Source organism: Juglans regia, chromosome 5 (assembly GCF_001411555.2).
Source record: "Juglans regia cultivar Chandler chromosome 5, Walnut 2.0, whole genome shotgun sequence".
NCBI classification, from domain to species: domain Eukaryota; kingdom Viridiplantae; phylum Streptophyta; class Magnoliopsida; order Fagales; family Juglandaceae; genus Juglans; species Juglans regia.
In genome coordinates this window covers 1,273,109-1,300,076 of record NC_049905.1, presented here as the reverse complement: position 1 = coordinate 1,300,076, position 26,968 = coordinate 1,273,109, and the positions used below count along the sequence as shown (strand labels likewise).

Here is a 26,968-nt window from a genome sequence, read left to right as displayed (position 1 = left end):
TACCCGTAATTTTTAACATTTTTGGTATAATTATTTTTACTTGGGTTAATAACATTTTCTTTTGAGATATATGCAAAATTAAACAATTTTACATAAAAAATACTAAATATTATAAGGCTCGGTCGGACAAGGGAAGAGAGAGAGAATTCTTAAAACTTTCAAAACCTTTTGACAATTTTATTACTAAACATCACTTAACATAAAATATTTTTTTATTTCAAATATTTAATATTTTATCCAATCATTATTTAATCATTATCCAAACACAAAAATTAATATAAATTTTACAAATTTCAAAACTAAACACAAAAATCAATACAATTTTTTTAAATTTCAAAAAAAAATCTTATTAAAAATTTATATTTTTGAAATAATTTATTTTGATTTTATAATATTTTTATTTAATTTTTTTCTATAATTTTTAAAAATATAATAAAATATCTTAATTTAAACTATTTTACTACTATTCACATAAATTTAAAATATTTCAAATGTCCAAACGAACCTAAGACTGGCAAGCTGCATTTATATCCAGTTAGAATTCAACTATCCAATTCTATTTAGAAAAAAAAAAAAAAAATCAAATTCGTTCCAAGTTAGATCTCCTCATAGATCGAAAATTTGGCTCGAATCATGGTTTTTTAATTATATTTATTGATTTAATATGTTTTAAATTATTATTTTTAAAATCATTATGAGATGAAATTAATTTAAAATGCTATTAAAGATTATAAAAATCAGAGGATAAATTACATATCTCAAAAAACAAAAATGGTCGCTCTCCCTGACTTTGTCAAGACTCAAACGGAGCGGATCTTAACTTGCGGAATGAATATTCGGATAAGACGATTTTAAATAAAAATTAAATAAAATATTAATTTTTAATTTTATTATTATTTTAATATTTTAAAATATTAAATTGTTTATTATATTTTATATAAAAATTTAAAAAAATTATAATGGTAATATAAGATCAAACGAAATATTTTCAGCGATAATAAATACGGCGACCCCATAATCGACATAACAGAAAATTCCCAGTACGGCAGAAAAAGAACGAGGACTCCCGCTCCAAAGAAATTCTCCAAGCACCGTCACTCCCTGTCCCGTTCGGTTCTTTCCTACGGTTCCCGTACCCTCAGATTCATCAGGTCTAGTTATCGTCCGCATCAGTGAACGAATCCTCCGTGCTAGCTCTTCTTCAGGTGCGGATCGATCCGGCGTTGTTTTTGTTCTGTTTGCATCCATAAACTGACAGAATCCGTTGTGTTTAAATGGTTTCTCGGAAATTTGTGTGGAACTGTTTGGTTGATCAGAAAATTTTTGAATTCTTAAAAAAAAAGGAAGTGATGATATTTTCTTTGGTTACGTTTTGCATGTTACTGACGGTTTGGAATCATTTATTGCATTTTAATTGGTGATGGGAATGGAATATATGTGGTGGTTAGTTGGCTCGCAATTGTATTCAGCAACCACAGAGAACCTAACAAAGAAACAGAGAGAATAAATTTGATTAAGGAAGCTAAAGCCTGAAGTGGTTCTTTTAATCCTGATTGTAAGGTGGTCTGAAAAGTTTCTGTTCACATTGGGAATTTTATTGATGCTGTTTTGGTTTGCATGAAGTTATATAGATGTCATGGAAATTGCACATGCATATCCTGTTTTGGTTGGGAACAGAATGAGGTGCCCAGGTGGGGTGTGGGAATCTTGGTTCAGGCTTAAATTTGCTATGTTATTCTTATTTTTTTTATTTCCAATAGATAGACTTTTATTTCAATTGCGAGGCTGTATTTGTATGCAGGTACACATTCTGTCTGTGCATTGAAGAGTGGGGATCTTTCACAATAGACTTATATTTGAGAAAGTTAGGTAGTTGTATATATACATTGTTCTTTTTGTATCTAATTAATTATTTACTGATGGCAGATCGGATTTTTTCCACACTTAAAAGTTTGATTTGCCCAGAATTTTTGTAATAATTATTGTGTGGGAAATCGTGGATCTTTTATCATGGGAGCTGTAGAAAATGCCTTAGACAACAAAGAACATCGACTACCAGGAGAAGCAGTGGATATTTTAAAATCATTGGCTACCAATTGGGGGGATGTACTTGACCCAAATGAGTTGCAGGTTATCCGTCTTAAGGGTGCAATGACGAATCAGGTTTTCCAAATAAAGTGGCCCACGAAGACGGAGGATGTATCGAGAAAAGTTCTTGTTAGGATCTATGGGGAGGGTGTGGAAGTGTTCTTTGATCGAGATGATGAGATCCGGACATTTGAGTTCATGTCAAAGCATGGGCAGGGACCTCGTCTTCTTGGTCGGTTCCCGAATGGGCGTATTGAAGAGTTCATCCATGCTCGGGTATTATATTTTCAATTTTCTTAACCGTATTCTTCTCAATTCTGAAAGTCCTGGAAATGCATTAGATATTCCCAGTTTCTATTTTGTTTTAACTAACTGTATAGAGGCTCTTGCTTCATTCAACTTCTAGTATAAGTTATTATGTATTTGAAATTCCATCCAGGAGTGTAATGCTCTTATTGGACTGATATATAAAAAATAATAATACAGTTCTTGCGTTAAGATTTAAGATCCGAATTTGCATATCCATCTGAGGATAAATAAGAGGGACCGAGACATTGATAGATCAAGTCTGCCATGATTATTGAAATAACATGCCTATCATGGACACTTTTTTTTCTGCTGTGGAAGTAACAGTTTTTGGTGGGTCGCCTATCTTTTTATTTTCTTAAGTCGGTCAATAAGAAACGTGTCGCTTTGTTCTTTATACAAATTGAAACATTAATATTTTTTTTGATAAGTAAGAAGTAATTTTATTAGAAACAAATGTATAGGCGAAGCCTGTGGACACGGAAAGTATACAAAAGAAAACATTAATATTCCCTTCATCAAATTTATGTTTTCAGTCTTCTGTATTTGTGATTTTCAGACACTATCAGCATCTGATCTGCTTGACCCAGAAATATCTGCTCTTATAGCGTCTAAAATGAAGGAGTTTCATGATCTTGATATGCCAGGTCCAAAGAATGTCTACCTGTGGGAGAGATTACGGTATGTCTTCCCTCGGTACATAATTTTTATTTTCTTTGACAAAGGAAGGTTATTTTTTTCACGCACATTGTTGGTTCTACAGTATGATCTCTAGATGCAATATTTTTTTTATTTTTTATTTATATTGCTTCAGAAATTGGATTCGTGTGGCTAAGAGTTTGTCTCTTCCTGAAGAAGCTGAAGCCTTTTGTTTGGATAAAATAGAAGAGGAGATCCCTATATTGGAGAAGGAGTTTTCACGAGCTTATCAATGTATAGGTTTTTGCCACAATGATTCGCAGTATGGCAACATAATGATTGATGAAGAGACCAATTCTATAACCATCATTGTAAGTTCCCCTTTGTGCTGGTTATCTAGATTTATGATTTACCTTTTCTTTTTTTATTCCCTGTTTTCTCTCTTTAAACTCAACTCTACAATATCCTCAAACTTCAAAAATCAAAAGCCAAAAATGTGTGAAGTCATGGGATCCTTCTAAAAGGGGATTTTTTTTTTCCAGTTCAATTGAAAATGAGAACATGAATAATGGGAACTTGTCATCCCTGGCTGTGCATTTATCTTTCCTGGAGCCATAAATCTGCATGCAGCTCCTATGCCAGCATCTATTCACTCGGTTTGCTTTTTGGAATTTTTGACCAGGACAACAATTTTTTGGTCATGTAAGAAATGAATATTTCATCACCTTTATATATGGATGGTGAAGCGATTTTATTCAATATGGACTTAACTATCTGGTTTAATTTTTTCACATAATTAATGATTTTCTTTCCCAACTGTTCAAATAATTTATTATGATATAGTAAGCCATAATTGATTTTAATTCTATCCTCATTATCAGGATTATGAGTATGCAAGTTATAATCCTGTTGCGTTTGACATAGCAAATCATTTTTGTGAGATGGCTGCTGACTATCACACGGAAACACCTCATATTCTGGACTTCAGTAAATATCCTGGTGTGCAACTTGTTAATTTCATTTTTTTTCCTTTTCGTTTGGTTTTATTTTTTCGGTTTGTTTGTTTGGTTTCCCCTCCTTTTGCTCATGTTTTGCTTTGCTTTATTTTCTCTGATTAAAAAGGAATTCTCTTTACCTGTGGCATAAGCCAGGTTTGGAGGAGCGTCAAAGATTTGTGCGCATATATTTGAGTTATTCAGGTAATATAACCATGTACTTCCTTCCATAGTTTTGCTTAAGATATCTTCACTAGGATACTGTCCTCTTTCTGCTTTGGTTTATAATTATATTTACATACTTTTCACTATGGCTTCTAATGAGGATGGTCACTATTACAACTGTTAAAATCTGCAATTGGTCTTCATTTCAGCAATAGGAAAAGCCCAATAGTGTCTCTGTTCAATTGACTGACCTCTGAATACTCATATTTCATCCTATATAAAAAATACTTGTAATTGTTGAACAATTTCTCTTCATATGACAAAGTTGTTTTAATGACTATAATTATACTTCGCCTGAGAATTCACGTTATGTTTATACTGTCCTCTGAATTCATTCATTCAAATGCAGGTAATGAACCTAGTGACGATGAAGTGGAGCTGTTGCTTCAAGATGTTGAGAAGTATACTCTAGTGAGCCATCTTTTTTGGGGCTTATGGGGAATAATATCGGTACTGTTCTGACCTTCCCATGTTAGCTTTCATCATTAGAACTTGAACGCTTTTTCACTTTAGAGGGGGTCATGCCATTGATACCAGAATTGGCTCTTATTGCTGCTGAATGGGTAGTTGTTCGACCACTAAAAATATCTGTCTGGCTCTTATTGCTGCTGAATGGGTAGTTGTTCTACCACTTGAATACATGTGCACATTATTATTTAAATATCATTTTTCCTGTAAATATCATTTTTAGGACTTCTTCTACATTTCTATTATTCTTTAAAGTTTTGGTTGTTTTTTTTTATAGTTTCACGTAAGTCGCATTCTAGCCTCTTAATAACTTGCCAAGTGCCATGGGGACCCTCCAAAAATTGCCTTGCAATGGAAATTTTTTTGCCATCTGGGTCAATTGTTGATTTGTATGGTATATTTATACAAGTTATGGGAAAATGCTAGGGTTAAAATTACATGCATTCGGTTTTTGCAAGTTCATTTAGTTTCATCTTCTGTTATCTTGTTCAGGAACATGTGAATGAAATCGACTTCGCTTATATTGAATATGCAAGACAGAGGTTTCAACAATACTGGTCAAGGAGGCCTGCTCTTTTGGGCTCTGTTGGAGCTTCCTCTGAAAGTGTGACTGATGGCAGCTGTGCTACCTAGGTCTCTTTATTGTGTATATACAGTTACTCTCAGGAACCAAAAAGGCAAAAACATTTCAAGGATCTCAAGTATGATGTTAAAACGTTAAATTGGAAGAGTTAGCTGTTTTTATCATATAGCTCGCATGCACGTATGGCACGATTTAGGCATTTGATTCATTGCCTTTAGAGTTATAAACATGTCATTTTTGTATTTTCTTGCTATGAAATTTAAATTTGATGAAGAGTTGTGGTCCTGTGGATTTTGCGTTATAAATGTGGAATATATTTTATCCTAAATCATAGGCAATGAAATTAACATGTTTAAAATTTCATGGTTGGGACATTACGATGGAACGTGCAAGGAATTGATAGTAGAGTAATGTTAGGTACAACTCTTAGCGAACAAGTCCGCACAAATCCTTCAATAAAGGTAGACCCTACCAAAATAAAATAATTTTTTTATACTTTTTCAAGGTAGGAGTCCACCTTTTTTTATAAAAAACTTGTACGAGACTTGTATATTTGAGACTTGCACAAATCATTACTCTTGATAATAGGTTGTGTATTCCCTTCCCTTTATAGAATAAGAAATCATTATGGCCAAGGCAAAAGTTTAGTGAAATACATGAAAATCGAAGTAGACAATTTTCTAAAATGGAGAAATAAACTACCGATATGTATGGAAAATTTGTTTGATCAACAAGATCAAGCCATTAGGATAGGAATTAAAGAAAGATGCTATGATATGAATCCGTAAGAATGGAATCCTCATCATGTTAGGCACACACACAAGTAGGATTTTCCAAATTGAGAACAACTTGCCACATATTAAAGATGTAGATCACAGCACGATGATGAAAATGGATTTCACAATTTTATAACGTGAAAAATAAAATCTATTTATAAGTTTATATATTGAGATATTAAATATATTACTAATATGAATGTGTAAAAAATAAGACTTCCAAATAGATTTATTCTATTCGGATTTTTATATATTTTAAATTATTTGAAATTAAAAAATATTTTAATATAATGAATTTTTAAGACTATTTAATAATTTTTAAGAATCCTAACCCAAAAGGGACAGTTCCGAGTAGGGGTTTAAGAAGGGGTTAAAGTTCAAACGCGAATGAGCGAATTGTATGCTGGCCTTGTGTCCTCACTGTCCCGAGCGCGTTCGTTTGCAATTAAATTTTCACACCGCCGCGAAGTGTAATCATCCACCATGGGCCTTAAGCAGGATTCCTTGGAAGAGCATACGAAGCAAAACAAAGAGTACGCCATTTTTGTTGTTTGTTCGCTTCCATCTTCACTGTTTTTGTTACTACGAGTTGTCGGGAATTTTTTTCGATTTTCGATTTTCGATTTGCATCTATTTTTGATAATTTGCGTGATCCACAAAAAAATGGTTCAGCGTTGGGAAGCAGCTGCCCGATTATTACGGCATCGAAAAGCAATTCCTCGCCGCCCCTATCAAGTCCGCCGTTGACAAATACAAGCTTGTTCCCGAGTTCCTAAAGGTATTACATATGCACTTAGGTAGGCCTGTATGCATATGTACGCATGTATATGTCTGTGTACACTCTCCTGGAGTATCGCTGTGTCTGTGCAGATACAAATACGAATTTTCGTAATGCGTATCAAAAAGTAATATCATGTATGAGTAATATAGTATCTGCGTGTGCGCAATATATATAGGAAATTTATTACGTATAAGGTTTTACTTATATTAAGAAAACTATATGCATATATACATATATTATAAACATATGCGCGTGTATTGTAGTTTATATGTAGGTATAACTATTAGAATGGTATTCTGAGAATTGTAGGTGAGAGGACTGGTGAAACAACATTTGGATTCTTTTAATTACTTTGTGAATCACGGGATCCAGAAGATTGTCCGTGCTAATGATCGTATAGCATCCAGTGTCGACCCGAGTATCTATATCTGGTGAGTTATCCAATCTTGGGGGTTGCATTGATATTAATTGGTTTGTTGTGGCTAAAATCTAAATTGAGGCTGTTCTGGGATGAGTATGGTGGTGTAGGACTAATGTCCTTGATGCTTCCATTTAGCATTCTGCCATCACTTGCTGTAATGGCTGCCAATTATTTTGTTTGATTATAGTGAGGAATTTCTGTTGGAGATCTTGTTTGAAGTGGAGTGTTAAGATTCAATTTTTGAGGCTTTTTTGTAGTTTCAGTTCCTGCAACTGAGTCTTTTCCCCTGTCCCTTGTTATGCAGGTTCAAAGATGTTAGAATTGGTGAGCCCTCAATGCCAAGGGATGGTGTGAGCGAAGAAATTAATCCCCAAATGTGCCGGTTATCTGATATGACGTACAGTCCATTTGCCCACTTCATGTTCATATATTTTGCATTTTAGATCTAGTTTACTCTCCTATTCATAGGACTGCTATTAGCATTATGGTGCTGAATTTTAAAGATGTAATGTGAAAAGGGAATGATGTGTCATCTTGCATGACGATGCAAAGAATCTTGAGCACAACCCATAATGATCTTGATGATTATATTATAATTTATTTCAGTTTTGGTTTCATCCTTGGAAGAACTTGCTTCTTGCCCTCCTAACCCAACAGCATCAAAGAATGTCATTTTCTAGTAACCTACAAAGGCTGCAGTTTTTTTAATAAGATACAAAGCTATGCAGTTGATAATGAAACATAGTCCCTAAACACTATTGGGTTCATGGAATAGGCTTCTCTTTGATTGTTAGGATTGGATTTCTGTGTACGGAAGTATACCATAATACCATTGCTGTGACATGAAGCTAATGTGGTTCATACAACTATTTGAGAACTGTTGGCTTATACACTAACTTTTTTTTGCATTGATGTGTTGCAAATTCAAGGTATTCTGCTCCAATTTTGATCAGTGTAGAGTACATTCAAGGAAGTCATACCCAAAAGATAAGATTGGAAAAGGTACTTCTAGAAATTCTAAGTCAATTTTGGTTGTATCAATTGATGGAGAAGGTACTTCTAGAAACAACTGTAGGTTAAGTTTGGTGGCATGTATTTAAATATTACATAAACTGTGTCTTGCAGAATGAGGTTGTTATTGGAAGAATGCCTATCATGTTACGGAGTTGCCGCTGTGTCTTATATGGAAAAGATGAAGCTGATCTTGCAAGACTTGGTCTGTTTTCAAAAATTCAGATATTTACTTCTGTCTTCCCCCTTCTTTTGTGCTCCTTCCATGTTTTGTTCTTACATTTACATGAATTTTTTCTTTCCATTTTTCTGCTGACTGCAGGTGAGTGTCCCCTTGATCCTGGAGGATATTTTATTATCAAAGGGACAGAGAAGGTGCCATTCTGACTTGTATTACACTAGGCAACAATGTTAAAAGTACTTCAGTGCAAAAAGTTGAAAATTGGTTCTATTGAGTTATTGAATCTGCCTAAATGGATGAACTTAAAGTTCTCTTTTTTAACACTTTGTTCTTATGGGTGGGTGCTATTGTTTGTAATGGGCTGAATGTCCATGATCTGCTACTTTTGATTGTAAACTCTAATTAGGCTATTCTCATGTATGCTCCCCGTGTACTTGGGTTTTGCCTACTTCTATGAATAAAACTTCTTTTTTTTTTTTGATAAGTAATAAGTTATTTCATTAATAAAAGTAGGCATAGCCCAAGTACACTAGAAGTATACATGTGATTACACCTATTTAAGCACTAGGAACAGTTACAAGGAAATCATGGAAGCTGCGACCATTCCAATCAATAGCAATGGCCCACAAAAACAAAGTCTTCCAGAAAAAATTCCTAAACTCTTCCAAGGAACGTTCATGGTCCTCAAAGAGTCTCTCGTTTCTTTCATTCCAAATACACCAGAAAATACATATAGGAACCATCTTCCACACGGCTGCAATCTGTAGTGTCCCTGTGATCCCTCTCCAGCTTGCTAACAAATCAACCACCCTACCCGGCATCACCCATGCTATACCCATTCTACTAAGAAAATAAGTCCAAATATCTTGGGCAAACTCACAATGTAGTAGTAAATGGTCCACCGATTCACCACTATTTCTGCACAAACAACACCAGTTCGTAATAATAAGGCCGCGTCTTCTAAGATTCTCAATGGTCAAGATCTTCCCTAGAGCTGCCGTCCAGACAAAAAATGCAGCCTTTGTAGGTGCTTTAGTCCTCCATATATTCTTCCAAGGAAAATTGTGCCTTTGATGCATAGTAATAGAGTCATAAAAAGAGCATACTGAGAATTTCCCTTTTCTAGAATGTCGCCATTCCATCATATCTTCCATTGTGACAGCAACAGGGATGTTGTACAGCAAATTCAGAAATTCCATCAGCACCGTCACTTCCCAGTCATGTGCATCTCGAGTAAGGCTGATGTTCCACTCCTGTGAACCTTGATTAATAACCCGCAAATCTGCCACCATAGCTTCCTTTTCCCGTGCAATTCTAAAAATCATAGGATAAGCATCCTTCAAGGCCGTGTCTCTCAACCACACATCTTGCCAGAAATTAATCCTACTACCATCTCCCAAACGTAGCCGAGTATTACTAACAAAGGAGCACCAACCTTTTCGTATATACTTCCATAGCCCCACACCATACGTCCCCCTCCCTTCTTTAGAGCACCAACCCCCCCTTTCCCTACCATACTTCATATCAACCACCCCTTTCCATAAAGTTCCCCTCTCATGGTTGTAACGCCACAACCATTTACCTAATAGTGCCTTATTGAACTTCTTTATTACCTATAAAAACTTATTGAATCTGCCTACTGTCGTTCAACTTGGCCTTTTAGATGAAAAGGGGGATAGATCCACCTTTTCTAAGTCTCATGTTTGTATGCAAACATTTTAAAACTCATTCTGATCCTTTTATTGTTTTCTTAAATTGTTGGACTTTTTGCTTGATGTCTGCACGACATTATTTAATGTTTTGACTCTTTTTCAATTCTAGCATGGAAAACTGTGTAGTATAATGGACCCAATGTGATAGTATACATTGTTCCATTGGTTGATTTTAATTGATTTTAATGGCATGAACAATTATGAATTTCTTGGATCACTAGAACATCACGCCTAGGCATTGCTCTTGTATATGTCCCATCTACTTGGGCTCTGGCCTATCCTTATGATTAATAAAATCTTGTTTACTGAAAAAATAGACCAAATGTTATAGTGTGCTAGAAGGAATGAATCCCAGTACATGTGTACAGATACAAGTTTGGTGCACAAGGACTTTCATTAACATTTGTTGTAAATTTTGATCCTAGTGTATGGTGCCCATATACATGTCTGGGCATCTTGTTTATGCTATTTTCATCTATCTCATTTGTAGAACTTTGTATGGTCTTGCTATCTAATGTTATAGTGATGACGACATTTTTTTAATACTTATGTACTCCATTTTAAATGAACATTATTCTGTTCCAATTTTCTTTCTCGGTAGTTTCCAGTTTTTAGCATATCATGACATTACCAGTCATCTCCAGGTGATGTTGATACAGGAACAACTATCAAAGAATAGGATTATTATTGATACTGACAAGAAGGGAAAGTAAGTGTTTCTTATTGCTTTTTTATGACAGCCTTTTCCACTTCATTCCGTGTTCCTCTTGCTTAACATGATTGTTGTTCTCTCATTATCTTTTGGCGCCATTCAAGTGATCTGGTTAGTCTTTCAATTGCATCAGCATGAATTGAGTCATCCAGATGCTAACTTTAAATGCTGGTGGCAGTAGTTAAAAATAATTCTAGTTAATTTTAGAAAGACAGGTCATGTCTTCTTAGCAAGAGCACAAGTGATGTGGCGGGTCGACTTGAGAAGCTTTAGAAAGACTTTCTGTGGGGGGGTCTAGGAGATGAGTTTAAATTCCATTTAGTCAAGTGAGAGATGGTGTGCCGTCCTATCTCTAATGGTGGTTTGGGTATTAGAAACTTGAGATTGTTCAATAGGGCGTTACTTGGCAAATGGTTGTGGCAATATACCAAGGAACCAGATGCTTTATAGAAGACTGTGATAGAGAACAAATATGGTTATTTAGGAGAGGGATGGTGTACTAGAGAAGTTAGAGGGGCCTCTGGAATGGGGCTATGGAAACATATTAGAAGAGGATGAGAGGTTTTCCATCGACACACTAGATTGCACTTGGGGACAGGTTTCAAGATCAGATTTTGGAAGGATGCTTGGTGTAGTAACAGTGTGCTACAAGATCTGTTTCCTACTCTTTTCTTGATTGCAAGTGCCAAAGAGGCCACAATGGCGAAGGTTATGGAAGTCTCAAGTAGGAGTATTCCCTGGAACATCATTTTCAACCGAGCGGCACAGGATTGGGAGATGGGGAGTTTTGTAGATTTTTATAGTCTCTTGTACTCTTGCCATCCAAATATCCAACATGAAAATGATTTGTGGTGGAGTCCTGCAAGGAAAGGAGTTTTCAATGTTCGTTCCTTCTATAAGGTTCTCACAAAAGTTCATGAGATACAGTTTCCATGGAGAAGGCTTCGGCGTCATAAGGCTCCCCCCAAAACTTCTTTCTTTGTGTGGACAGCGTCTTTGGGCAAGATTCTCACTACGGATAATCTGAGAAAAAAGAGGATAATCATTGCCGATTGGTGTTGTATGTGTAAAAGTAGGGGTGAGTTGGTGAATCATTTACTTCTACACTGCGAGGTAGCCAAGAATCTTTGGGATGAGGTGTTTAAAAGAATGGACTTAGCATGGGTTATGCCGGAAACTGTTTTGGATGTATTGGCTTGCTGGACCTCAATTCGAGGTGTGAGACAGATTAGAGCGGTCTGGAAGATGATCTCTATCTGTATTATATGGTGTTTATGGTAGGAGCGCAATAGGAGGACTTTTGAAGACAAAGAGAGATCCTTGGCGGAGCTAAAACTGTTATTTCTTAGGACTCTTTGTACTTGGGCCATTGCTGTGGATTTTAATGGCATGGACCTTCATGACTTCTTAGTTTCTAATGTCCCTACATAATTAGGGCTTTTCTATCTTTGTAATTGACAGTTGGTGGCTTAATAAATTCTTATTTTACTTATAAAAAAAAAAAGATATATGATTTTTTTTGGTAGTTCTAACACAAAATGTTAGGTAAGGACAGGTAAGAAGATTCTATACTCTAGTGTGAGAGAAAGGTGTTAGGAAGAACTAATTGGAAAAAAAGTGTAGAGATGAAAAAACATACTGAAGGAGTTAAGCAGGAGGAGTGTAAGGCAGATAATGGCTTCCATATTTTCTGATCCAAGATATGAATCTTATAGCTTGACAAATAATTTATAAAGTATTTTATTCTTTGAATTGAAGTGCCATATAAACTTCTAGCTGGTCCTTTTTTTGTCTCTTTCTTTTGATATGTAAACGTCGGTACCATAATGCCACTCTTAACTTTATTAATCATACTGTGCTTTTTGCTTCTTGAAACTTACATATATGTTTCTGTCTGGTGACTTTGACTCATGTTTTTTTAAAAGAAATTTTATTATTGTATTAATTATCAAATTTTTTTTTGAAGAAGTTTTTTTAAGATAAATGTGATATGATCATGCAATGATTGAGGCACATGCACCATTCCTCGAGGGATGATATAAAAAAAGTGTTTGACTTTGTTTTCTTCCTATATTTTGTTTGACTATTTTAAAAAAATTACTGACGATCTATTTGTGGTTCTCTTCACTGGGTTTCAGCATAAATGCATCTGTGACAAGCAGTACCGAGGAACGAAAAAGCAAAACTGTTATTTTGATGGAAAAAGGGAAGATGTATTTGCATTTAAATCAGTTTGTAAACAAGGTATTCATATGACCACCATTTTCCTTTCTTCTTACCCCTTTCCAATCTAATCTTGTTTTTTGCTTCTCTCGTTTCTTGTTGTAAGATTAGGCTTTGCTATTTTTTAAATTTTCATAACCTTCTGCAGATTCCTATTTTGGTGGTCATGAAGGCCATGGGAATGGAGAGTGATCAAGAAGTCGTACAGATGGTTGGAAGAGATCCTCGATACAGTGACCTACTTTTGCCATCTATAGAGGTAAACAATATGCCAATGATTTGTTTCTGAATTTTTTTCGCCTTTTCTTGTTTCTTGACAGCTGTAGTGTAGAAAGGAGATACTTGGGCCCCCAAGATGGGCTTTTAGATCCCATGAAATTCCTTTTGTCAATTTTCTCTTTCTTATACGAAGTTACCTTGATTTGCTCTAATCATGCTATGCAGTGCTTTAGGTTCTTAATATGGTTTTATTGCTTAAATAATTCTGGAGGTTTGTTCCTTTTTGCTCTTGTTTTTGGGCGTTTCATTCTTCCTTGGGACCTGTAGTAGGGATAGGTCTTTGGACAAAAATTAGCAGTTCATTTTTGTGGGCACTGTTTTATTGTCTCTACTGTCCACTAGGTTTTATATTATCAAGCAACCTTCAATGTTTTGGCATTATATTTATTTGTGTGTGTTTTTATTTCATGTGGTGATTCATTGTCTACCAAAGTAGAGAATGGTGAGTTTTGCATGCATACTTTAAAAAGGTAAGTAATAGTTTTTTAACTAAATAATCTAACTGGTAACTAATACTGAAAATGAGATTTATGCCTTTTTATGAGTTATTGTAAAATGTTTTGGTGGTTGATTATTTCCGATACCTGTGATGGCTGACAGACTATTTTTTTCAATTATGCCCTTATATCTATATTTTTAGCCTTCAGAACTTCTCTTTTACAATTCCTTCCATTTTCTCCTGTTAATCTTACCTTTGCAGTTTGTTGCCCAACTTTCAGGAATGTGCAAAAAAGTATGGTGTATACACGAAACAGCAAGCCTTAGAGCATCTTGAGACAAAGGTGTGATACTGCTTTGTATTCAGTGTGGTTTACTTCATGATTTTGGCATTTTACTTCTTTGTTCAAACATAAGGTCTCTCGTTTTGCTGACCATTATTGATGGTGTGGACACAACACTTGTCTGATATGATAATTGGCAATGCAATTGTTGGGTCAAATAATTCATGTTGTTTGATTACCGTTGACTGTTCTTGGCTTGAAATGGTCTTCTGTAGCTTTCATTGCAAATTCTATGAGATCAGCTTATCATAAAAGACAGCTTGGTCTGTGGCAATGTAGACTCACTGGCTGAAATCTTTGGCCAGATTATTTTGCGTCTTTGTTGTTAGACATCTGGTTTAGATTAGCTAAAGCTTTGAGTCTACTTATGGAATTTTGATAATTTCATATGCATGGTTTTTTGATGAATTGAGAGAAAGAATCTCAAACTGTCAACAAAGTTAGAAGCTAACCATGGTGAAATTTTACTCCATAACTAAGCTTCACATAGAGGGAATGGCGACATTTTAATCAATATCTGAGCTTATAAATCTGTAATCGACCTTCACTATTTTTATAGGTTTTCGTTGTTCTAATACTTTCAATGAGATACTTCTATGCTTTAGGGTCCATGGAGTAAATTTCTGCTTCTCTGGTTTTGTCTAAGGTGTCCTGGTTTTATTTTGATTCTTGGTTTCTGAGTATCATGGGTAATTTATAATGAATCCATTTTTTTTCACTCTGGTCCACTTCTAGCAACTCCAATGAAGCTTTCTCATGTTTATGGACTTGACTCTTGAGTACTCTCTCCCTCTCTCTGAAACTAAAATAAAAATTGGCAAATTCTTGATGTGTTCTTTAATGTTTATTGTTATCGGTGGTTGTTGTACGTCTCTGAACCCCATATAATCTTGTTGTTGCAGGTGAAGAAGTCCACTTATTCTGGTTCTTCATCAGTGAAGGTCCTCTTTCTCTTATGTGTGTGTGTGTGTGTGTGTGTGTGTATGTGTGTGCAGGGGACTTTGTATTTGTTTTGGTACATGTGTGTATGGCACCTTTAAGCATGTACACACATATTTTACTGTATATTTATTTGTTTATGTGTATGATAGATTTCTTGTCCATTTCAATCATTTTTGTTTTGTTTTGTTTTTGCTTTGACAATTGTAACTCTAACTGCTCTTTGATTTTTTGGAATAGGAAGGTAGAGCTTTATCCATCCTGCGACATATATTTCTTGCCAACGTTCCGGTAAGTTTTTTTTTTCCTTTTCACATTTTCCAATTCGTACTTATAAAAAAAACATTTTCCAATTCGACACTTTTGATGGTTCATCATACTTCTTCTTGTTTTTTTAATTTCTTCTAGGTGCGGCAGGATAATTTTCGTGCAAAATGTATATATGTTGCTGTAATGTTAAGACGCATGATAGATGCAGTGCTGAATAAGGACACAATGGATGACAAGGTGATTTGTTTCACTTCCAAACCTAAGTGAACTTTTTCTTTTGTTCGGAGTGGTAAGCATAGTTATTAGACTCTAACTAAGCCTGGTTAGTTGTTTAACCAGTGGATCAGTGGTCTGAGCTGATGTCATAAAAAATACATTGTTTTATAAGATAAAAGTTAAAAAATTTAAATATCAATTTAATGATGACAAAATATATGAAAATGATAAAGAATTCCTGGATCTTATTATTTAATTGATTTTACCTATCAAAAGAAATATATGAGAATGATGAGAAACAAAGGAAAAGTAAATGTAAATGAAGTAATCCATGTAAGAGAATCAGAAATGCATATAGATATGTGGTACAGTATGGATATTTGCAATTGCAGGGTGACAATTTCTTTTCTTAGTGTACATATGAATCATTTTTTAAAAAGTTAAGGCAATTTCAATAATTGCAAACGAAATGTCTTTTTTGTGTGGATCTGTTCCTATGTGTACTAAAATAGTGGAAATTACGAGAAGTCCGAAGAATAGAAAAATCAACTTTTGATTGCGAGTGCTGTAATAGCTTACTAATTAAAAATCTAGCTCAATGATCATCAGGTTTACTAAATTATTAATTGCCTAAAGATTCACTGGTTCAGTATTGGTCTATGCACTGTAAAATATAGAATTTAGTTTTCAGTTAAAATTCAGCATTCACTTCATTAAAACGCATTTGGCATAGGTGGGTCTTTCTAAACCAGGACAACTCTAGTAGTCAGATATTTATACTTCTTTTCACATATGGAAACTTGTCTAAAACTGCGTAAAGGTGGCTGCGGTTGAGTTATTGATGTTAGGTGGATCTAGAAAAAAGGTTAGTGTTGACCCCAATCGGTCCAACTTCTAACTCGAGAACTGGCCTGGTCTGGTTCCAAGTAATCTGTTAGCCAATTTGACCAGCCTGGCTTGGGGAGGTGTGATTACAGAAAAGGGGGCCTAGCTCAAGCCACAGAGCTTAAACAAGAGAAAGCATCTAAGCAGAAGGCAAAACAGTTTTATCATCAAGCATGAGGTTTTACAATAAATCTATGAAGAATGAGAAGATGCATAATTATGCTGACTGAAAGCTGCATTTAAAGCTCATAGGAACTAATGCTTATTAAGATGTTGGAAGCTCAGGTTGTGGCAATATAACATGGAACAAGAAGCTCTATGGAAGTCGGTGATTGATTATAAATATGGAAGTGTGTAGGGGGGGTTAGTGTAGTAGAGAGGTAAATGGGCCTCACAGAGTGGGGATTTGGAAGCATATTAGTCGGGAATGGGAGGTGTTCTCTTGTCACGCTAGACTTGTGTTGGGAGATGGTTCTAAAATAAAATTCTAGAGCGACATATGGTGTGGAAATAATACGCTAAAAGATTTATTCCCTTCAGTATTCAGGATGGCATGTGAGAAAGAAGTTTCAGTGGCTGATTTTATGGTGATAGCTGGGGATCAAATACAGTGGAACATAATCTTTAGCAGGGCGGCTCAAGACTAGGAAGTTGGTAGTTTTGAGGAGTTCTTTTGATTTCTGTATTCTGTGAGACCGAGCATCCAAGGAAAAGATAACTTGTGGTGGGTACCGGCAGGTAAAGGCACATTCTCAGTTCGATCATTCTATAAGTGTCTCACACAGGTGCCAAACACTCAGCTTCCATGGAAGAGGATATGGTGTAATAAGACGCCTCCCAAAGCGACTTTCTTTGCATGGACAGTTTCACTAGGAAAGATCTTGACGACAGATAATTTGCGACGACGCGGGGTGATCATAATAGACTGGTGCTGCATGTGCAAGAAGAGCGGTAAAACTGTGGATCATCTTCTACTGCATTGTTATGTTGCTAGAGCGTTATGGGTTGAGGTGTTCAGCAGATTAGAGGTAGCGTGGGTTATGCCCGCCACAGTGGAGGTGCTCTTGGCATGAGCGGAATGATTGGACGTTCGAAGACAAGGAGCGATCATTTGAGGATCTTAGATCTTTTTTTGTTAGAATGTTATTCATATGGGCCATAGCTATAGATTTTAATGGTTTGGACCTACATGATTTTCTTATTTCCTTCTCCTTCCTAAATAGGTGTTTTCTCTTGTATACCATCATGTGTATTTGGGTTATGCCTATTCTAGTAATACAATTGTTTATTTATTTATTTATTTATTTATTTATTTATTTATTTTTGATAAGTAAGAAGTAAATTTTATTCATACGAATGAACTAGGCATAGCCTATGTACACAAGAAGTATACAAAAGAAAACACCTAGATACATTCTAAATTAAGGAAAGAAAGTCATGGACATTGTTTCCATCAAGTACAATAGCTGAGAACCAAAGCATTAATGTGCGCATAAAAAAATTCTGGAACTCCGCCATTGTGCACTCCCTATCTTCAAAGCACCTCTCATTCCTTTCCGACCATGTACACCACATGATACACAACATGATCATCTTCCACACTACTGCCACTTGAGGGTAGCCTTGAAGCTCCTTCCAACATGCTAATAAATCTACCACCCTCGAGGGCATTACCCAAGCAATATCCATTCTTCTAAAGATCTCATCCCATAGCCCTCTTGTAACCTCACAATGCAAAAGTAAGTGATCTATAGATTCTCCATGTTTTTTACACAAATAGCATCAATCCATCACAATAAGTCCCCTCTTTCTCAAATTGTCTGTAGTCAAGATCTTCCCCTGAGCCGCAGTCCAAACAAAGAAAGCTATTTTAGTAGGCACCTGGGACCTCCAAATCCACTTCCATGGAAATGGAGCATTGCCTTGGGCTGATAAAATCTTGTAATATGTCCTGACTGTGCATTTTTTACTATCATTGGCCCTCCACTGCACCTTATCCTCTTGTGTCGTGGTATTTCCCATGGAATAAAGCAACCTGAAAAAATCAGAATATCCCTATTAAAGAGGACATTCCACTGGTAAGAACCATGAGAGAATACCCGCATATCTGCCATGAAAGCCTCACTGTTAGCTGCAATACGATAGAGTGCTGGAAAGCCCTGTACAAAGCGCACTCTCCACACCAAACGTCATGCCAAAACCTGATTTTGGACCCCTCTCCCACGACAAACTGTATATGACTTTCGAAGCACTGTCATCCCTACCTAATAAATTTCCATAAACCCACGCCATACCCCCTCCCCCCCTCTTACTACATTGGAGCACCATCCTCCCCACGCACTCCCGTGTCTAGAAACAATAATCTCCTTCCAAAACACGTCCCCCTCTAGCTGGTACCTCCATAATCATTTTCCCAACAAAACTTTATTGAAAGTCCTCAAGTTGCATACTCCCAAGCCACCATTTGGAATTGAAAAACAAACTCTGTTCCAATTAACCAGGTGAAATTTTGTTTCCTCCCCCACTCCCCCCTAGAGAAAAGCTCGGAATAATCTCTCAATTCTAGTCGCCACCCCTGCAGGCAAAGGAAAGAGTGATAGGAAATATGTGTGGAGATTAGTTAAAGAGCTCTTAATTAAAGTGAGTCGCTCCCCTTTCGATAAATACATCCGTTTCCACCCCGCAAGCTCTCTCTCTACTTTTTCCACCACCCCATCCCATATAGCTCGAGCTTGAAAGTCGCCCCCAAAGGGAGTCGCAAATATTTTATAGGCAAGGAGGACACCTTACAATCCAAAAATTGCGCCAAACTGTTGATATTGGGTACCGCACCCACCGCCACTATCTCAGATTTACCAAGGTTCATCTTGAGCCCTGACACTTCTTCAAAACATAACAAAAGAGCTCGCAGAGATTGAATTTGACTAGGGTTTCAATCACAAAATAAGAGTGTATTATTTTCTGTCTTTATTCCCTATCCCAGCAAGTGGCAATTCGAATTGAGAAACTACATCGAGATTTCCTATGGGGAGGATTGAGGGAAGAGTTTAAATTCCACCTAGTCAGGTGGGAAAATGTGTGTAGACCTATCTCTTCTAGTGGTTTGGACATTAGAAATCTGAGAATCTTTAATCGGGCATTACTTGAGAAATGGTTGTGGAGATACCATAAAGAACCTGAGGCTTTATGGAAACTGGTGATCGAGAGTAAATATGGAGAATTATGGGGGGGATGGTGTACTAATGAAGTGAGTGGGGCATATGGTGTGGGTTTGTGGAAGCATATAAGAAGAGGATGGGGGGTTCTTTACCAGGCACATAAGATTTTGTCTTGGAGATGGGATTAGGATCAAATTTTGGTATGATAATTGGAATGGCAATGGGGTTTTAAAGGATCTATTTCCTATTCTTTTTAGGGTGGCAAGTGATAATGATGTCTCTGTGGCAGAAGTTATGGTGATCATGGGGGAACAAATTCAATGGAACATTAATTTTAGCCAGGCGGCACATGATTGGGAAGTTGATAATTTTGCAGCCCTTTTTAGCCTCTTATATTCACTCAAACGTAGTAACCATCAAGCTGATAGGTTGTGGTGGATACACACGGGAAAATGTGTATTCTCGGTTCGCTCGTTTTATAAATCTTTATCACAAGAACATCCAACCCAATTCCCTTGGAAAAGGATTTGGAGACACAAGGCGCCCCTTAAAGCAGCGTTTTTTGTGTGGATTGCTTCTTTGGGTAAGATACTCTCAACAGATAATTTGAGAAGACGAGGCTGGTGCTGCATGTGCAGGAACGAGGGTGAATCTGTGGACCACCTTCTACTACATTGTGATATAGGTCGAGGGATTTGGAATGAAGTATTCAGAAGACTAGGCTTGGGGTGGGTTATGCCCGAGTCTGTAGTGGAGATGTTGGCTAGTTGGACAGATCTAAGAGGTAACCAATAGATCAAGGCTATATGGAAGATGTTGCCTATTTGTGTCATGTGGTGTTTATGGCAGGAGCGTAACGAACGGACTTTTGAAGACAAAGAAAGATCAATGGAGGAACTAAAGGCTTTCTTTTTTAGAACTCTTTGTACTTGGGCCAATTCTGTTAACTTTAATGGCCAAGATTTTCATGCTTTCCTTATTTCCAATGTTCCTACTTAGCTAGGACATTCTTTGTACTGAACATGGCTTTTGCCTATTCTTTTATTAATATACTTACACTTATCAAAAAAAAAAAAAAAGAGATGGGAGAGTGAAATAGGGCCATTCGAGCCATTACCCACCGAAAAACTGGAAAGAACCCTCCACCAACAACAACCTTCACCATCCGGCCAAGTGCCTCCATAACAATGACAAACAGGAGGGAGGACAAAGAATCCCTTTGCCTCGGACCGCGTGAACTGTTAAAAAAACTAGCAGGAGTGCCATTGACTAGCACTGAGAAAGGAGCAGTATAGACACAATATCGAATCCAATAAATCCACCTATCACTAAAGCCACACCTCATGAGCAAGTATAAAAGGAAATCTCAGTTCACATGATCATAAGCTTTTTCCATATCAAGTTTGCAAAGAATACCTGGGACTCCTGCCCGCATCCTATGGTCCAAGCACTCATTGGCAATAAGCACCAAATCCAAAATCTGTCTCCCTCGAATAAAAGTTTTTTTAGGCTTAGAGATAATGTGTTCCAACACGGGGCTAAGCCGATTAACAAGGAACTTTGAAATGATTTTGTATACTTTGCTCACAAGGCTTATGGGGCGAAAATCTTCAATTGCCTTAGCCCCATGTTTCTTTGGTATGAGAGCAATGAACGTCGCATTGAGGCTTTTCTCAAATTTATGGAAAGAGTAAAATTCCATAAAAACTTTCATAATATCCCATTTCACAATGTCCCAACAAGCCTAAAAGAAACCCATTGAGAAGCCATCCGGGCCTGGTGCTTTATCCTTTGCCATACTACAGATAACCTTATAAACCTCGTCTTCATCAAAAGGCCTTTCCAAACCACTCGTACTTTGTGAATCAATAGACTTGAACAACAAGCCATCGAGCTTCGGCCTCAAGCATGCCAGTTCCGAAAGGAGGTTCTCATAATAATGCACAATATGATTTTCTAGATCATCAGGAGAAGAGAGCACTTGAGTAACTGAATGTAGTGACTCAATAGTGTTGCTGCATCTGTGAGAATTCGCAACTTTATGAAATAATTTTGTACATTTATCACTTTCTTTCAACTAAAAGGCCCTAGACTTTTGTCGCCATGAAATCTCTTCCATCAATAACACCCTCTCCAAATCAATCCCAACCACCCTTTTTCTTGCTAAGGCCTCCTCCGAGAGATCTCCCGTCAATTCCCTTCCCTCTAATTCCTGTAGTTCCTCCATAAGGGTGTTCTTCTAATTGTCAATACTACCAAACACTTTCAAGTTCCACTTTTTAAGATCTTACTTCAAAGCCTTAAGCTTAAATGCTAGAATGAAACTGGGCGTGCCTGTAAACATATAAGAAGACCACCAAGAACGTACCTTTTCTACAAAACCATCCGCCGCTAACCACATATTTTCAAACTTGAAATACTGGCGTATTCCAAGGATACCTCCGCAATCCAAAACAATAGGAAAGTGATCCAAACACACTCGGGGCAGCCGCTTTTGAGAAAGTTCCGGAAGGTACGCCTCCCACGACAGAGATACAAGGAACTTATCCAATCTCGACCATCCTCGACTATTTGACCACGTGAACTTTTGCCCCCTAGAAGAGGGAGGTCCATAAGATCCAAATCAAATTCTGAGAACTCTTCCATGGTTGCTGAGTTGCGATGGCTCCCCAAACGCTCACTAGGGAAACAAACAATATTGAAATCTCCCCCCATGCACTGTGACACCTTCCATAAATAAATTAGCCCTGCCAACTCTTCCCAAAGTCGCCTCCTATCTCTATCCAAATTTGGACCATAAATGCCCGCAAACGCCCACTCCCATCCATTAATCGTATTTTTGAAATGACTGGCAATCAAGAAGTTCCCAACACATTCCTTAACCGTCTCTACCACTCTTTTATCCCACATTAAAAGGACACCACCGGAAGCACCCAACGATGCCAAATAAGACCAACCCACATACGAACACCCCCACAAACTACGGATGATTCTTCTATCCACAACCCTCAACTTTGTTTCTTGAAAACACACAACATCCACCTCCATGACCACAATAAGGATCTTATGCGAAGACGCTTATTACAATCATTCAGCCCCCGCACATTTCATGATTGGATCTTCAGCTTCATAATTACAAAGAGTGCCCCTTCCTTTCAATCTATCCCTTCCGCCTGCCCCCTCCTTACCTTCATAATTAATAGAGCACGAGAGCCTTTTAAGTTCCCTTTCTCGCTTCGTGGCCGACTTCGAACGACTATCTTCAATGGCTATGAGAAGGGCTCTAACCTGTTCTTCAAAGACTACACAAGAAAACCCAAGCACTGATTGCATCTCCTCAATCGTTTACTTATAAAAAATAAAAATAAAAAGAGGTTGGAAGCTCTAACAATTTGAAATTTTGTTTGTTACTTCTGTGGTTTTTTTTACAAACACAATGGAACTTCCCCAGCAAATCCACTCTATCCCATTAAACTCTCAATTGCAGCTTTCCAAAAAACTTTTAACATTGAACACTTCTCCATGTTGATATCTGTGTCATTGTGCTTTGGCTCACATGTTAAAGGGTTGCATTTGGGGCTGAGGCATGTCTTTGGTTGAAATCTTGCCATGTAAAAGCAAAAAATGCTGATACTGCCCTATCCTTTCAAATTAGGTACTTTGATATTTTATTCATCGTCCCTGTCTGCTATTATATTTAACTGTTTTAGCATGGTAATGTAGGCTGATATATCTTTGTATGCTAGGTAGGCGTGTGAATAGATCCTAAAAGGATTGTTTTCGTTGCTCTTGTAGGATTATGTGGGAAACAAACGGTTGGAATTATCTGGCCAGTTAATTTCTCTTCTCTTTGAGGTACCAGTATTCAGATTCATATATAGCTGGAATGTTATATACACCATTGGTCACCTTTTACCAATTTTTTCTTCTTTGTTTCTTATCTCTCTTGGTATATAGGATTTGTTCAAGTCGATGATTGAAGAAGTTAAGAAGAGGATGGACATGAATATGGCAAGACTGAGCAGGTCTAGCCGATTTGACCCATTGCAAGTAAGTTTTGGAAATTGTGCCAAAATCAAGTATTTGTTTGTGATAAGCTGTTCTGCGATTAAAATTTTTAGATCAAATGTAACTGGCAAATGCTACATGATCTCCATGAGGCTTAGATTTCATAATTTTTTTTTCATTTTAATTAAAATTAGGTGAATTGTAAGGGAATACTGGGTGTCTTTATCTATTAGGGACAGTCTATGATGGAATATGATGCCTTGTCAAGATTGATGATGCATGCCCCTTCACATAAAGCAACAGGTTGTGTTAGTAATTTAGGTAATCGAATGCACTCCAGATCTCTTACATCAGAAAAATCCAATATAACTTCTCTTACATCTGGGCTTATACTCTAAAAGGATTAGTCAATTTTACAGCTGAAGCTCCTTGGAATCATTATAAAGGGCAATAACTTCTCTCTCACAGGCAATGTAGTATCACATTCACTGCTCTCATATACTCAGTCAGGGATATCAGAGAGAGAGAGAGGATTTTGTTAATGTGGTTGTTACATCTTTTCCTTAGACTATTTTAGCTTAAACAATAGCGTGTCTTCCTGTATTGTTATGTAGGTGTCATCTGCATTGATTATGATTTCATGCCAGTACTTGCATCTTAGTTCTGTCTAAATGCTTTGGATATAAGTCATCTTATTTCTATTTGGAATCAAGATCTCAGTTTTATCATTCCATTTTATGGCAAGTTTCTGAATTCTTCTTGGAATAGTTTTTTCTGATGTGTCCTTATAAAAAAAGTTCTCGTGTTGTTTCTTTTTCTTACTTTTTTTTGGTGATATGTTGCGTAGTATGTTCGCGGAGACAGTATTTCTGCTGGCCTAGAAAGGACTCTTTCTACTGGTAACTTCAATGTCAAACGGTTCAGGATGGACAGGAAAGGCATGACACAGGTTGTTTATATCCCACATCTCCTTTTATATTCATTATTTTTTTATGCCTGCTCCTTCCTATCAAGAGCAGGTGCAACAAACACTGCCCTTCTGTGCAACTGTACCATGTACCATGTGACCTATATATGCGGAATATGTGTCAAATACCTGCCATGTCATTAAAAAATAGAAAGCAATAAAAATGGTATTACTCTCAGATTTCTATAGGATATGGCACGTAGTCCAGGGATATGTTGGGTACATGTAGGTGCATTTTGGATTTCTTGTTATGTTCTGCAATAGGCATACCGATGTTAACATAAATTGTTATGGTCAAAGTAAATGAGAAATTAAAGGAGAGCATCTTGGGCCGATGCTTTGTTTCCTCTCCATTTGATTTCATCCTCCTGAATAACATGGTTTAGTAATGCTCAGCACTTAATTGTCCAAGCATGTGAAGGATCAGATTTATTAGTTTTCTTTTTCAAGCTCTGTTTGGTTTCTGGTGGAATTAGATTCCTTCCTGTCTAAGTATTTTTGCATTCTGTCTCCTTCTCTTTAAGTTTGAACGGTTGCAGAGAAAAAGAAGTTGACATTGTTTGGGTTCTACTAACGTGTCAAGATATCGGCCACTAGGTTTTTATGTTCATTTTGTTTGGTAGCAGCCATAGAGAAAGAACACACTTAAAACTTGTACTATGCTTAGATGAAGTTTGAAATTTAGGCATTAGTCCTGAATATTCATATTTTATTTATTCAAACCTTGCTGTGTTGTTCGATATATATTTTAGACAATAATTTACCACATTAATGAGTGTGTGCATGACACATTCCTGTCGTATGTTGTCCTAAATTTTTATCCTAGCTTTTGTCGTATATCATATCGCATTTCATTTATATTTTCTTTTGTAGGCTATCACAAATTTATTTAAATATCCTGGACTGAGAAAAATTATCTGGTTATAGGTGTTAGCTAGGCTATCCTTTATTGGGACTTTGGGACACATGACAAGAATCTCACCACAATTTGAGAAGTCCAGAAAAGTAAGTGGACCTCGAGCTTTGCAGCCTAGTCAGGTGAGCTTGAAATGTTTGAGTTGACGTTAAAAGCATTCAGCACTAATTCAATATTTTGTGGTGGCAAAGGTTTTGCATCATAAATTGTTAGTTCGATTTCTGTAACTGTATATTTAAGCATTAATATTTCTCTGTGCTATTTCACTTTGTTACAGTGGGGCATGCTTTGCCCATGTGATACTCCCGAAGGTGAAGCTTGTGGACTGGTAAAAAACTTGGCCTTGATGACTCATGTTACAACTGATGAAGAGGAGGGCCCATTAATTTCTCTGGTATGTTTTTATTTGTGAAGATTTGCTGGAAAGTTTAATCATGTAAAATTTGTTTGCTTAAATCGACTCAGATGAAAGTGATGGCTTCTTTTTTTTTTTTAATCGGTAATCAAAGTATTTTATTCATAAAAGTAGGCAAGCCCAAGTACACAGGGAGTATACACTATACATGAGAAATACCTAACTAGAGTTTACAATTGATAGTAAAAAGTCATGGACACTTAGTCCATTACAAACAATGGCCCCCCCACCCATGAGAACAATGTTTTAAAGAAAAAGACTTTCAGCTCCTCCATTGTCTTATCGCAGTTTTCGAAGCTTCTATCATTTCGTTCCTGCCATATACACCAACACATGCAAATAGGGACCATTTTCCAAATTGTTGCGACTTGTGAATTCCCTCGGAGACCTCTCCAGCTAGCTAGAAAATCCACCAATCTAAAAGGCATGACCCAAGATATCCCAATTCCTGTAAAAAAATAATCCCACAAGGTCCTCGCCACCTTGCAGTGTAGAAACAGATGGTCTACTGATTCACCCTCTTTCTTAGTCCAACACCATTATCCGACGTTTCCTTAAGCTATTTATGGTGAGAATTTTGCCCAATACTGCTGTCCAAACGAAAAAAACGGCTTTGGAAGGAGTTTCCGTCTGCCAAATGCTCTTCCATGGAAATGTGTGCATGCCTAGACTCTTTAAAACTTTGTGGAGTGATCTGACTGTGAATTTACCTTTCGTGAAAGGGCTCCAAATCATCCGATCATGGTACCCTCGTTCATACGTACGGAATACAGTGCCGCATAGAACTCTATGATCTCCTCCAACTCCTAGTCTTGAGTTGTCCTAATGAAATCAACATTCCATTGAGGGGAGCTACGAGAAAAAAGGAAGTGTTTCACTATCGTTGCATCCTGCACTCGTGCAAGCCCATATATGGCAGGGAAAGTGTCTTGGAGACTTCGTTCGCCATGCTAGTTGTCATACCAAAATTTGACACGAGAGCTGTCACCCACTACAATATGTGTATGTCTCT

The 26,968-nt window shown here is 36.8% G+C and overlaps 2 protein-coding genes across 4 annotated transcripts in view; both read left to right on the top strand.

Annotated features, from left to right (window-relative positions):
* The first annotated feature begins 1,003 nt into the window (after nucleotides 1-1,003).
* On the top strand, nucleotides 1,004-5,577 carry LOC108989304 (probable choline kinase 2). The gene is made up of 8 exons (XM_018962865.2): nucleotides 1,004-1,205; nucleotides 1,927-2,364; nucleotides 2,954-3,075; nucleotides 3,209-3,404; nucleotides 3,915-4,032; nucleotides 4,185-4,232; nucleotides 4,603-4,703; nucleotides 5,214-5,577. The coding sequence occupies exons 2-8, from the start codon at nucleotides 2,011-2,013 to the stop codon at nucleotides 5,352-5,354; spliced, it is 1,080 nt and encodes a 359-aa protein (XP_018818410.1). The 5' UTR covers nucleotides 1,004-1,205; nucleotides 1,927-2,010; the 3' UTR covers nucleotides 5,355-5,577.
* Nucleotides 5,578-6,430: 853 nt separating this feature from the next.
* LOC108989248 (DNA-directed RNA polymerase III subunit 2) overlaps nucleotides 6,431-26,968 on the top strand; it is a 44,964-nt gene continuing 24,426 nt past the window's right edge. For all 3 annotated transcript variants that reach the window (XM_018962804.2, XM_018962797.2, XM_018962808.2), the window contains exons 1-19: nucleotides 6,431-6,613; nucleotides 6,753-6,858; nucleotides 7,171-7,292; nucleotides 7,587-7,679; nucleotides 8,212-8,284; nucleotides 8,408-8,498; nucleotides 8,616-8,668; nucleotides 10,831-10,895; nucleotides 13,037-13,142; nucleotides 13,270-13,380; nucleotides 14,120-14,182; nucleotides 15,085-15,123; nucleotides 15,362-15,412; nucleotides 15,530-15,628; nucleotides 23,446-23,505; nucleotides 23,608-23,700; nucleotides 24,506-24,607; nucleotides 25,553-25,663; nucleotides 25,819-25,935. In XM_018962804.2, the coding sequence (XP_018818349.1) occupies nucleotides 6,564-6,613; nucleotides 6,753-6,858; nucleotides 7,171-7,292; nucleotides 7,587-7,679; nucleotides 8,212-8,284; nucleotides 8,408-8,498; nucleotides 8,616-8,668; nucleotides 10,831-10,895; nucleotides 13,037-13,142; nucleotides 13,270-13,380; nucleotides 14,120-14,182; nucleotides 15,085-15,123; nucleotides 15,362-15,412; nucleotides 15,530-15,628; nucleotides 23,446-23,505; nucleotides 23,608-23,700; nucleotides 24,506-24,607; nucleotides 25,553-25,663; nucleotides 25,819-25,935 (1,605 nt within the window). In that variant the 5' untranslated portion in view covers nucleotides 6,431-6,563. The remainder of the gene's footprint in view (nucleotides 6,614-6,752; nucleotides 6,859-7,170; nucleotides 7,293-7,586; nucleotides 7,680-8,211; nucleotides 8,285-8,407; nucleotides 8,499-8,615; nucleotides 8,669-10,830; nucleotides 10,896-13,036; nucleotides 13,143-13,269; nucleotides 13,381-14,119; nucleotides 14,183-15,084; nucleotides 15,124-15,361; nucleotides 15,413-15,529; nucleotides 15,629-23,445; nucleotides 23,506-23,607; nucleotides 23,701-24,505; nucleotides 24,608-25,552; nucleotides 25,664-25,818; nucleotides 25,936-26,968) is intronic.

Excerpts from the sequence above, each read along its gene's own strand:
- LOC108989304 (XM_018962865.2), top strand. The coding sequence starts at position 2,011 with ATGGGAGCTGTAGAAAATGCCTTAGACAACAAAGAACATCGACTACCA. Across the intron at positions 4,033-4,184 it reads GGACTTCAGTAAATATCCTG|GTTTGGAGGAGCGTCAAAGA; the intron begins GTGTGCAACTTG and ends GGCATAAGCCAG. Across the intron at positions 4,704-5,213 it reads GCTTATGGGGAATAATATCG|GAACATGTGAATGAAATCGA; the intron begins GTACTGTTCTGA and ends TATCTTGTTCAG.